General features: G+C 44.0%; 1 protein-coding gene across 4 annotated transcripts in view; it reads left to right on the top strand.

Moving 5' to 3' along the window:
- Positions 1 to 12,898, top strand: part of mymx (myomixer) — a 29,389-nt gene that overhangs the window by 12,722 nt on the left and 3,769 nt on the right. For 2 of the 4 annotated variants that reach the window (XM_023411604.2, XM_023411605.2), the window contains exons 12-25: positions 1,262 to 1,407; positions 1,511 to 1,607; positions 2,099 to 2,248; positions 2,508 to 2,657; positions 3,191 to 3,447; positions 4,510 to 4,639; positions 5,195 to 5,389; positions 5,856 to 6,008; positions 6,918 to 7,135; positions 7,466 to 7,649; positions 7,734 to 7,889; positions 8,240 to 8,617; positions 8,875 to 8,994; positions 10,836 to 12,812. In XM_023411604.2, the coding sequence (XP_023267372.1) occupies positions 1,262 to 1,407; positions 1,511 to 1,607; positions 2,099 to 2,248; positions 2,508 to 2,657; positions 3,191 to 3,447; positions 4,510 to 4,639; positions 5,195 to 5,389; positions 5,856 to 6,008; positions 6,918 to 7,135; positions 7,466 to 7,649; positions 7,734 to 7,889; positions 8,240 to 8,617; positions 8,875 to 8,994; positions 10,836 to 12,812 (4,311 nt within the window). The remainder of the gene's footprint in view (positions 1 to 1,261; positions 1,408 to 1,510; positions 1,608 to 2,098; positions 2,249 to 2,507; positions 2,658 to 3,190; positions 3,448 to 4,509; positions 4,640 to 5,194; positions 5,390 to 5,855; positions 6,009 to 6,917; positions 7,136 to 7,465; positions 7,650 to 7,733; positions 7,890 to 8,239; positions 8,618 to 8,874; positions 8,995 to 10,835; positions 12,813 to 12,898) is intronic. The other 2 variants (XM_023411606.2, XM_023411607.2) reach the window with 2 other exon arrangements.

Below are 12,898 nucleotides of genomic sequence, written 5' to 3' on the forward strand. Positions count from 1 at the left end.
GGATGTTTTGTGCTTTTTGGCTGTTGTGTAAATTCAGCATTTCAGATTTTTTTAATTTGAAAGCACTGACTGATGCATATTTGCCTTGTTGGTTGTTAGAGATCTTACTTGTGCCAGCACTTTTTTACTAGCATATGTAAAAGACATTATGTTATATAGAACAATTAACACAGCATGGTTGGCATAATTCATACAGTTAGACAGAGAAATGTCAGCATAAGTAAATGTAAATTCATTGTTTATTTTTCTCTGTTATATTTATGCCAACTAGATTTGGTAAGTAAAGCCCATAGAAAGAAGTACAAACAAGTATGTACAGTGCCAAAAATCAAACCAAAAAATATCAAACACACACTGCTGCATTGGTCCTGTTGGACGCTATTGCAATACAGAGTTTAAGACAGCCTTTTGCAATGGACTGCAGTTGGTAAAAAGACCAACTATCAGGTTATCCTTCTTTGCAATAGTCCAGATACATGTAGCTCTCATTGGAAACCGCAGAGCCCTTTGGCCAACCTTTAGAATACTCAGATGGTTGTAAAAGAGGCTTAGTGGCTGTTGACGTCTTTAATATATTTCTGCACATAGACAAGGTCTGTAGCTCTGGCACTGACCTTTCTAAAAACTCCACTGCATAGTTCTAAACAGAGACAGAGTGGACAGCCATGGAAATCAGAAAAAGAAAAAACACTGCTGTATTTAATGAGAATTGGGCATAGGGGATTTAAAGAAAGGGTTGTATTTCCAACTGCAATGGTTCTTTGGTGCTTTTTAGTCATCAAAGTGGTATAGCACATGTTGGCAACCTTGTTAGGTGTAATGTGTTCATTCATAAAGCAATTATCATTTATTTAAACATTTACTGCCATCTGTAGTATTTTATTACAAACTTTGATGCTGTCAAACAGAAAAAGCTGCTTGTATCTGTAGCCTGGTCTGGGTTATTTCACTGAGAATAGCCAACCTTTGAAAGAAAGTGTGCTTTTGGGTAATTTACAGGAGAGACTTGACTCTACTGTGGGCAGCTGTCCATGTTGTCCAGCCTCCAGCCACATTGTAACATTCACATTAGCAGTGAGCTATAGCAATGCCTCATTGTCTAGTGACTGGTCATAGCATGAAATCCTCCATCTGAGATGTTTATGCATCTCGTCAACATTTATTCGGTGGATGGCTGACAGAGAAAGCAAAACATTACTCACATGTCATGTTGCTGATCTTTTAGATTTTCCTACAGAGACTTTTGCTCTTTTATCCACAGAGTATTGTTGAATGTGGGAGTGGTAGGAGAACACCGAGCAGCCAAAGCCAGGAACAGCAATCAGTGAACCACACCTCTTCGCCCATGGGAGACAGCCCTGGCTGTGCAAATGATGTCATGGTCAGACATCAATTGAAGGGGGAAAGGTGACATTTCAGCCTGGCTTCTCCCTCTCTCTCTGTGACTTACATAATGAGAGGTCTTTATGTAAGTCATAATTGGAGTCACATGTCTGTGTTTTCTTTGCAGCAGGAAGCCCAGAGCAGAGCCTAAAGTTGCCTCTGTCCCACCAGGCCACCCACAGCTTCACATACAGCTTCAGAAGTTCACCGTGTCTGCTGACAAGGTGACCTGACCCCTGCTGGGCACACCTGCATTTCCCTTTACACCAAAAATCACCTTTCCAAACCGTCTGTATACACTACAGAACATATGCTGACACAGAAACGGTTCATCTTGCGTAAAATCCTGTGAGCTCAACCTCAGAATTCATTACTATGAATGGTCAAGTCAGCAATGCAGTTGTACTCATCAGTTATTACACCCTTTTCTTGTAACCAGCCACAGACGTTATGTCACATTTTTAAATGAGACTTAGTTGTCGTGTGTTCATGTGTTTCTTGTGTGCTACTGTTTTCTCGTTTCCAGTAACTGTCTTGATTTTTTTTTTAAACAAATGCTGAGTGTGCTTAAAGGTCAGGATAGGCTACATCACCTGGATCCTGGTTGCTGTAGCTCTTGGCAACTAAATGCCATCTTCGTTGCAATCAGATATTCCTCATTTAAATTGTTCCTCTCTGTAATTCTTTCCCTGTTTGTCTCTTCTCTCCACGTCAGACTCTGTCCTGGCTGAAAGACAACGTGTCCATGGCCACACAGGTGTGTTCAATAGCCAGCTTTGAGGGACTGGAGGCTGCCAGGAGGTATCAACACACTCTGGAACAAGAAATCCTCACTAACAGAGCCAGGATAGAGGTGGTCAAAAGGGTAAGCGGAGGCACACTGTCACATTCAGTTTCTCTTAAAACATAAGCACTGGATGAATGTCCTAAATAAAAACATTCCCCATATTTTGCAAACCGGGCACCCTGACAGGTCTGGTTTGTGTACTAATCAAATAACGAGCTGACATTTCTACTGAGACAGCTTTAGGTACCCAAAGCTTCAGATTAGGTCTATATTTCATAACAAAATTCCCAGTCCTAAATCATCACATGCTCTCATCAGTTTAACGCTCCTTCCTCAGGAGGGCCACGGACTGGTCCGTGCACAGCACCCAGGCAGCGCCAAGATCGAGGAGTTCCTCGGCCAGCTGGAAGTCCTGTGGGAAGAGTTGCGGAGGAGGCACCAGAGGAACGCTGTGTTTCTGCAGGCCTCAGAGGAGCTTGGTTTTAGGGTAAGATTCATAAAATATTTCACAACAAGCAGTTGAATTCTTGAGTCATACTGAGGCAATTACTCACCTCTGAAGTTATAGGGGAGCTTTATGGTTATGACGGATGATTCTGGATCAGTCCTCCCACTGTGAGACACTTTATGCTGGCCCAGAGCCTGGGCTGTATGCACTCATGGTTAGAAGCTCCTTTACTTTCATCTTTACTACCTTAATTGGTAGAGTCTGTATGGTAGATCCCCAAGTTATGAAGGCTAATTCAAGGGACATAAATTCAAGTTTCCATATAATTCAATAAGGAGATGGAAAGAGGCTGCAAATTTACCCAGACTGATGGCTTAGTTGGAAAGTGTGAATCTTTTAGTACAAAGGTGTAGGTCAGAGCATGATCTACTTCCATTAGTTATTCTGTACCTGTTACTATCTCTTTTGTACAGTGCACTACTTCTTTTTGTTTTCACTGCACACCACATTACTTGCGGATCACAGCAGCAAAACTTCTACATTATTCGCCTGTCTGCTTCTCTACTGTATAGGTTGTAAAAGTGCTCCAGGCCCTGGGCAGCCTGGAGGCCTGGTTGGAGTCCGTGGAGCTTTCCATAAAGGAATCTGCGCTAGCCGGTGACCCAGAAACAATGAGCATGGCTGAGAGGGAGAGCTGTCTTCTGGAGAAAGAAGTGGCAGCACGCAGCCTGGAGCTCAGTGCTCTGAGGCAAGAGGTGGACCGTCTCCACAGCCACAGTCACCCACAGACACAATGCCTGCCAGCACGCATGGAGGAGGTGGAAAGAAAGTGAGTTTTTCAGAGGAGGAGAGGGAAAGGTCAGGGGTGCCTCGATGTCTCTCATCATGGAAGATGTTATGGATGAGTCTTCAGACTCTGGTAGTTTTTGCTCGTCACTGTGGTCAGGAAATAAAGTAAGAATTTTGTCAGTGTTTCCAAGAGGTCACAGGTTTATACTCACCATGTCTGTAATCCAACATGGAAGGGTTTATTCATAAAATCCCCTGTTCTTATTTAAGACAAACAATTTCACCCCATAAACCACAGAAATATATATCCATAGATCTCAGGAGCTGCTTTTTTTCTCTAACCTGGCAAAAAATATTCTCCATGCGCTCATTCACTGCAAGACTCTCAAGTTTATTCATTTGTGATTCATGCAGCACTTAGTGAGGTCTACCCCACAGTCCTGACATGCACTTCACCCACAGCTTGTCAGTGTGTGTCAGAGTCACCCATTCCATGTTTGCAAGGTGACGCCTCTCTTTGGTTGGCCCTCGAAAGACAGGTTGTTGCCATGGGCTCTCAGTAAAACCTTATGATGTTGGCCTTTTTTACAGGACATACCTATGTCCATAAACACAAGTTCAGACTCTGTAAAGAACACAAAGCTGACCAAAGAAAATAAAGAAACGGAAAGGGCTTGGTTTAAGTGTTTCCAGGGTGGGGGTGTTATATGGAGCAGGGATGGACACTGGTGCAGTCTGAGGGACCATTGATGCAGGTAGAGGCTCTCACTGGGCAGCTGTAAGACAGTTGGGATGATGTCATTATTTAACACTACATACAAGCAACTTAAGGCTCATTTATTCTGGAAAAAATACACTTTCAAATTGCTGCCTTTACCATCCCAAGTATAAACTCTGTACGGACAGAGTACCTTCATGCCCTGAAGTACAGGATGTGTTTATGTGACACATGATATATGATTACATAAACAGTGGTCTAGTATGGTAACTTGTGGTCTATGTAATGTGGTTCTGTTGAAGTATGTAGGGTTGTATATAAGGATGTGGATTACAGTTAAGGTGTAGCTGGCCATTGAAACATTCCTGCTGGTGTGTTTCCTAGGTACCACCGTGTCCAGAGTGCCCTGACCCAGCAGAGCTCAGAGCTGCAGGACACACGAATGCTGACTGAGTTCCTGGAGCGCGTGGAGCTGGAGGAGAGCCAGGACGGCTGCAAGTATAGCCTGGGCCAGGTGAGAAACATTTTACCAAAGATGGTGCTCAAAGGTTCATCTTGGCCAAAGTTAAATAAAAAAAATCTAATTTAACTATAGTTGTTTCTAAAAAAAATACTGATTTCTGCCTCGATCCCAAAGCAATTGAGGTGAATGGAATTTCATTCATGATGCTCAAAGTATAAAAAAATAAAACAATTAAGATTCAACAGGATCATGCCTTTCCAGAAACAATGTCCTGACTCCAATCAATAATCCACAGATCTCCCTTAGAACAGAACTACTTTCTACTGAAGATATAGTCCTCACCGTAATAGGTACTCTGTTTCTGGATACAGATGTGGCTGATGAATTTTTCAGTTTAATTAAACATTATTCCATTCACTTCCATTGTATTGGGTGGCATTAGAAATGAATATAAACCTGAGCAAATAAAACCAAAACTATCTGCTTGACTAAAGACCACTATGGTGAGAAAGTGTTTTTTATTATTTGGCTTTTTTTAATAATTGTCCATTCATTCAACTACTGTAGATTAATCAATAGCAATTTTTCTGTCTGTGTACCTAACAGCCTCTCCACAGTGAGATTTCCTCAGCTCCTACATTGCTTGGACTCCAAAGCAGTAGCAGTGGTGAGCCCCTGATAGAAAGCATGGGGGACCCTGTGGAGGAACTACGTGAGGCTGTAGAGATGCTGAATGACACTGTTAGGGAAAGAGGCCGATCGCAGAGCCATGACCAGGCCATCCAGGAGCTGCTGAGCAAGGTAAGGAGATGGGAATCAGTTAGACAATGTGTGCATATGGCAGCTCTACATCTAGTTTATTAGAACTGATTGTGGCCACAATGTTTGTTAAGTTATAATGACCTTAGACGATGCTGAATAGTCTGAATGGTTTTTAAATCGTTCTACTTTTGTCACAAACAGTTGCACAAACCAATAGTGCCACATCTGGTTTCCTTTTGTCTGTGGCTACGACTTTAATAGGCCCCAAACGAGCCACCACTCCCCTTCACATGAGCGTTTTTGCGTTAATTCGATTTATTCTTGGTAAAAAAATCAGTACACATGTCAAAATAGAACATACACACATGCCTGGAGGGGACTTCCTGACAGCATTTTAAACACTAATTTGCAATGTGGCTCTCATTGGAAAACAAATAATACACAGTGCAGTATAATGACTTAATGGCATCCTACAAGTACTCATGATGACTTTGTGCCTCACCAGCATGCCAGCCTGGCAGTGCGTGTGGAGGAGTGCTTATGCTGCAGCAAGGAACTCAGCCTGGACATACTAGAGAGGGAGACAGACATGGCTGTCCAGTGTGAGCCAGACCGCTGCGGCCTAGAAGCTCTGCAGGAGAAGCAGGACCACCTGGAGGTGAGAGGAAGATGCTGGCACATGTTGTAATTTTGGTGTAAACATTTATAATGATTCACTGGTGCTAATATGATCCAGTATTCCATTCCACTGACTCTTGATTCTGGACTTTTTGCTCTGTGTAATGAAAAAAGGGAAGCCCCCTCCCCATTCTCACACTTGCCTCCAACACATTGTTCCACAGTGTGTTTCCTGTTGTGCCAGATTTTCTCACATCTAAAAAAGGGCCAGCCCACCCCGCTTTGTGCTGTGTTTAATTTATTATATAAACTGTGCTATGCAATCACACACATACACACATAGAGCGTGCAAAAGTTTATTATTCACACAGGATATTTATTTATGCCTGTGTGAGTCACTGTTCTGTAAGCTCTCAAAGTGTGTGTGTGTTTGTGAGTAAATGTGGTGGGGTGTGTATGTGCCTCCGTGGGTCATGGGGTTGGAGATGTGAGGTTGGGAATGGTAAAGTTCTGTGTGAGTCATTTTTGGGCAGTGTTATGTTTATCACACATACACACACACACACACAGCTGTCTGGACTTGATACCATTGAAGAGCAGAAATGACCTAATCTCCTAAACTGAAATAACTGTGCCGTCAGCAGACAGGCATTCGCAACTCAGTGTTGTTGAAGCTTACTGTAGCTGAGAAACGTTATGAAGTATTACTCCCAGAGAACCCTCAACTCTATTAATTACTGCCTCGTCAAAGGGAGAAAAAAATGGTCAAGATTGCAAGCTTGCTATAGCGTGGCAGCCCATATGTAGACCATATGGGTCTCTAGCTGAATAATATGCATAAAGCTATGGGGATGAGGTCATAGTCTTACAGAGATACAATTGGTACAGGCTGTCTGAGTGATACCGGGTTTGATGGGAGATGATAGATTTTTACTTTGATTCTCCACAGATTGACTATGAAATCATCAGGGAGGAGGTGAAGGAGATGGAGAACCTGGCCTCTCGGTTGGAGGAGCTGTGCCCAGAGAGAGTCCATGTACTTGGGGCAAAGATCCAGGCTATGCTGCAGGCCTGGACCGAGCTGGGAAAGAGTGTGACGGAGAACAAATCCCGTCTGCAGGAATTTGTGCAGCTCCAGGACTTCTTCAGGAGCTACCTCGCCATGATGTAAGCAGGGCATGGGGATGCTTTGACCCCTTTCTGAGCCAGACGTTCTTTTGTAATGCTCTTTGTGAAAACATCTGCCCATTACAATATCTTTTCAAGGAAAGAACAGGATGTTCTACTTGTCAAGTACAGGTCCCTGGTGGAATGTATAATTTAAGATGTGCTGAGGAGGTCAGCACAAGTTTCCTGGGCCGAGTGTGACAAGGCGATGAATGTCTGTCCTATCAGGGAGTCTGGTCATTCTCATGTTCTGTGAATGTATGGCTTTTCTCACAGCCCTGTTCCTTGTCTCCTCACCCCCTCTTACCCCACCCCCACTCCTCTGGATAGCTCATGGACAGAAGACACCAGGTCATGCATTTTCTCAGATACCGCCTTGCATCTTGGGAAAGATGGTCAGAGGCCCCTGGCTGCAGAGCTGGACATACAGATTGAGCAAAAGTTTGAGGAGTTTGATGAGCTGGTAGCCACGGGGAGGGGCGTTTTAGACAAAGAACACCACCTCACACAGATGGTGAGCAGCACTCACTGTGATCCTTGAATGTATTGTTTGATTAATTTTTTTCTGCTTTTACAAACCCTGTGTAATGTCTTGCAGGTTAGAGAACGCATGGAAGAACTGAGGAGTATGCTTGGATGGATCTTGGTGCATTGGAGGGCTCAGAAACAACAGTGGCTTCACAAGAAGAGCAGACAGGAGCCTTCCCAAGATAACATTTACTCTGAGGCCACAATGTACTCCCCATTAACAGAGGTACATGAGCAGAAAGGCACCTATTGTAGGGATAGACTTGGACAGAATTGTGCCCTTTGTGTACAGTGTCATATTTAACAAATCAAGGTTTGTTTGTTTTTTTAAAGTTTGAAAAGTAAAACAACTAATAAACCACAAAATCATAATAATCACATAATAAATCACAAAACCTCAAAAATGAAGGACTGAAAGATGAAGACAGGCTTTTGATGAAGAGTGGGGGAAACAATGCTAGTGTCTTGTTTAAAATGTTTCCTGCTATCGTAAATAAAACATTGGTGCTATAGATTGAATAATTTTCTACCAATGTACATATTTGTTAATTCTTTCTTTCATGGCTTCCTAAACAGAGTTTAGCTCCTGAGCTGGAGGCCTACCAGTCCCATCAGTCCCCAGTCATCAGCATTGATGAAGACAAATTAAAGGCAGCAGGAGACAGCCAATCCTCATCCCTCCTGCCCAGACAAACCGGACAACAGGAGGAGAAGCAGATAGAGGATGGGTACGAGGTCATGAACAGTATCGGACCACGTGGGGGCGAGGCTTCCTCCTCAGAGTCTCCCAAACCCTCCATTGTGGTCCTCAAAGAGCCAAACAGCCCCACTCTAGGGGGCACGGTCAACCTCATCCTTAGCTTTGGTAACACAGGGGACAGCCAAGTTCAGTTGCTTGACCCACCTGCTAGGACTGATGAGGTAGTGGAGGACACCTCTGAGCCTGTCCACAGGGTGAGAAACGCATTCATCACTTCACTCTAGAAGTCACGAAACATCATTACAGAGTACAGGCATTACTGGCTACACACATTTCTTCCCCAAAAGTACTGAAACAAATGATATTTATTGCTGTTCTTGAAGGACAATTCAGTAACATTCATTCTCTGTAATGACATGCATGGGATCTCCCTCCTAGACTGTCTGCTGCTGTTCATTCCTCCCTCTCCTTTGGCCTTCATATCTTCCTTTTTCCCCATTTTCTCCCTCAGCCCACTGTGCCTCAATCTTCTGCCTGTAAAAACTTTTGGAGGCGCTGCCAGGGGCTTTTGGAAAATACTTTGGGTAGTTTAAAGCGAAAGAGAAAGATTTATCGGCAGAGTGCAAATGAGGTAAATTGCGCGGATTGAATTGGAATTGCATGCTGCGTCTCAAAGTGTGCTGGGGATGCATGCTGTGTGTAGTTGTTTTCTGGTGGCAGCATGCTCTACTAACCCTGTTACAAGGTACAGTCGGTATACTGCCTCCCCACGTTGTTGCCTTGTCAGTTAACCATGAGTGAAAGGAAATAAGTCACGCCAGAGTGCAATCATATCTGCACTCACACCATCTCCAAAGACATTGTGGCTTGAAAATTTACATTTAATGAGAGAAAAGTGAGAAAAGACAACAAACCATTTTAGATTTCAGATTTCCCACATAACCGCACTCATAAACGTAAATTCAAAACCAAGTAAAGTCTGTTTCTAATGAAGTATATTATGTTATGATATTTAGTGGGATGGGAAAGGAGAGGTGCTACTTTCACAATCCATTAGTTAAAATATAAAAATAATGAATGAAATGCAGTGATACATCTGATCTCCAATTAGTGAACAATAATTTGCTCTGTTTTCAGAGAGAAACCCTGTTACCAGTTTGTCATAAATTACCATAATCTATACATTGAATTTATACCAAATATAGTTTTAGGTCAACCCAAAAGTTTATTTCAGTTATATTAAAATTGTATTAAAAATGTTTCGAAATCGATTCATTTTCTTCAAATGAAAGTGGCTTGAAGAAATGGATTGCAAAATATCTTTGAGGGCATTTTATTTAAGAATAGACTATGAATATTCTTAGCAGTATTTGCATTTAAAGGAGTCATGTAACTTGTCATACAGTCCAGCCTCATTAACGAGGTATTTACTAAGTAAGTTTGAGGCACTGAAAACAAATGTGTGTAATTAGGATTTCCTAGAATGAATGTGAATCCATCTTTGCAATAATCTGTCAGTTGTCACTTGGCCCTTTCAGCTTGTCTTGTGTAAACTGAGATGAATGGTTTAAGTCCCAACAGAAAAACAAACAGTGAATCAGTGTGTTTATAATCCAACTTTCCTCCGACATTAAAACTTTTCTTTGGACCTCAGCTTGTTCAATGAGCCAGGTTTTAGAGCTGGAAACAGATAGACAGAGACAGAATGAGGGTGATGAGTAAGAAAGCACACAGAGTCATCTCCCTGCTGTGAATGTTGACAGAAGCTCTCTCTGCTCATGATGTAAACCTGGTCTTGTTTGGATCTCCGTGGCTATGCCACAATTGTGTATAATAAGTGACCTCACCCTCACTTCCTGTGAAACTTGTGCTCCAAAATGGCTCCCAGTAGGAGTGCGCCAATACAGGCCATCATACACGGAACTATTGCTGAACTTTAAAGAAAGGCCCCCAGACTGCACACCATGATTTATAGTCTGGGGCTTCCACAGAAACAAGAGATTAGTCACAGAGTTGAAAGGTCAAGCCATTACAGCTGGCTATGACGGCATGTGCAGCCACATATGATTTTGATTAAGTCCTGCAAGTGTGCGATTGCAATCATGTCCATGTTTTTTTGTCCTTTCATCTAATTTTTTTGTCTTTCCTGTTTCTTATACATTTGTGTTGCTGTATGAGGCTGATACATTCCTGAATCCATTGTTTTCTTGGATGAGTGGGGTGTAGAGAAACAGAGGCTTATGTTTGTCACTGAAAAGTAGCTGATTGGCTTAGTCAGTTTTGCTCTCATGTCATCATTCATCTGTAACACATAAAACGGCTCTTGTTCTCGCAGAGAGCTGCAAGGCTCTGGCCTGCAGCACGCATGAGTCTCTCTGGGGATAACCATTTACAATAAGGCATTTGCAGCTTTAGTGAAATGACTGCTCATGCTCATGCACATGCCTAATATCCTTTTCTCTCTCTTTATAGGTAAGTACCTACTTGCATGTCAAAGATAACAACTTGGCTGTGGCCCCTGTGTATGAGAGTATCACCCTGCCCCGCCAAAAGAGCCGCTCTGGAGCCTCAGCCTCCCCTACTTTCCTGTCATCCTCATCCTCCTCGCCATCTTCCTCTGCACCTGCACCTCAGACGACCAACGTAACCTTCCACCCTCTGATGGGGAGCGGCAGCAGCTCCATCTTCAGCAGCCTCAAGAGAATGGGCAAGAAAAGAAAGAGAAAGAGAGATGCTCGCAGACACACTATCCAGAAAATCATGGGGGTGGAAGAGCAAACAGAAGGGATGCCTCATTATGCCTGTGAGACAATCACATATGACACACATACATGGCCGCTGAAGGAAGGCAGGAGGAAGAAGAGTTCACCAAAGAGCCCAGCCAGTGGGGATGGAGTAGACGCTATAGCCTATATGAAGAATCCCTTGTTGAGGGACATTGATACAGAGTGTTCAGGAGAATACAGCATTACTCCTTATGCTGTATCAGAAGGGCCAACCAATTTATCTTCCACAAGCCAGGTGAGAAGCCACTGCAGATTCCTCTCTTTGGGCTCTGTGCTGAGCTTCGACCTACCTAAGGACATGACCCTCATCCCCAGCATTCAGGACATCATCACAATTGCCCCCCCTGAGTCCAAAAAAGGAGCAGGGACTGATCCGGACCCCCACTCCCAGAGACACTCAGCCCTGAGCTCTTTCAAACAGACTCGGCCCACTCCTGCCATCACACACAGTTCATCAGATTTCATGTTCTCTGAAACACAGACTTCGACAGTTGGAGCTAAAGCTCTGCCTGATGTGGACAAGAGTTCACAACCACCGCCTCCTCTTTCCATGCGTGATGATGAGGATCAGACTGTACCATGCAACGACCTGTCTAAAACCCAGTTCAGTCTGCAGGAGGATGCAGAACAGGAGTGGGATAAAATGTCATCCGAGGTTAAAACCAGTACAGCTGACAGGGATGGGACCAGCCAGCCTTCTCAGCTCCCAATTTATGTGAACCAAGCCCAAAGTACAGCTGCACATAAACATGAGTGCCCTAGTGTCCACACACTCATTCGCGACCTAAATGGACACCAGTACCACAAAACTGCAAGACCTCATAGTGTGCGTGAAGAGAGCCCTGGACTTCAGTGCCTGAGCCAAGCTTCTCACATGGTAGTGAATCTGAAGTCAACAGTGAGTGTGAGTGTTCGTCAGGACTCAGTGGACTCTGGTATCTCCACTTCCAGCAGCATCAAGCTTTGCACTGATGCACCATGTCCAGATATCCTGCAGCCTAAGGGAGTAGTGGGGAGGCTCATGTCCCTTGAAGTGGGAGGTATAGACTGCACTAAATCAAGAGAGAACAGTGTAACACCCTCAGGCCTGTCTCCAGACACTGCAGAGCTAGAAACAGAGCCTGTCCACCTCGACCATCAGCAGTTTGAAGAGGAAGAAGAAGAACTGGAGGACATCTGGAATCAGACTACTAACTACAGACAGAGCATCTGCTCAGACATCATGTACCAGCCCGAACAGGAAGACACCGTACCCTCAGACCAATCCAGAGAGCCTCGTTCTCGGTCACCTTCACCTAAGACACCGGCTGTGCTCTACAGGAACCTGGTCACAGCCTCTGCACCCAACCTCCTCGTGGCAGAGTTCAGACTGCCGTCCCACATTCAGAGCTTGCTTGGTTATGACAAGGACCAGAGTCCCAAAAGTCACCACCCTCCACTGGCAATAGGAGACAGGAGGTCGTGGGCAGCATTTCCAAACAGGGAACCAGCCAGCAAGACTGCAGTGACAGTGAACGAGACAGCATCTGATCCAGTGAAGCTGCCGGATGTGGGCGACAATCAGAGATACATTTATCAATACAGAGAGGATGAGGAGGAGGAACAGGAGGTGAAGGAGGCAAATGTGGGGGAGGAGGTGGATGAGCGCACAGGTTGTTTGAAGGTGAGGTCAGAGTTTGACATACTGTGACGTCTACACCTATGACACTGTCCTGTTTGACCTTTTCCCTTTAAAGGGTCAGTTCACTC

Source organism: Seriola lalandi, unplaced genomic scaffold (genome assembly GCF_002814215.2).
Source record: "Seriola lalandi dorsalis isolate HSWRI2012SDOR001 ecotype SW California unplaced genomic scaffold, Sedor1 jcf7180002054470, whole genome shotgun sequence".
NCBI classification, from domain to species: Eukaryota; Metazoa; Chordata; class Actinopteri; order Carangiformes; family Carangidae; genus Seriola; species Seriola lalandi.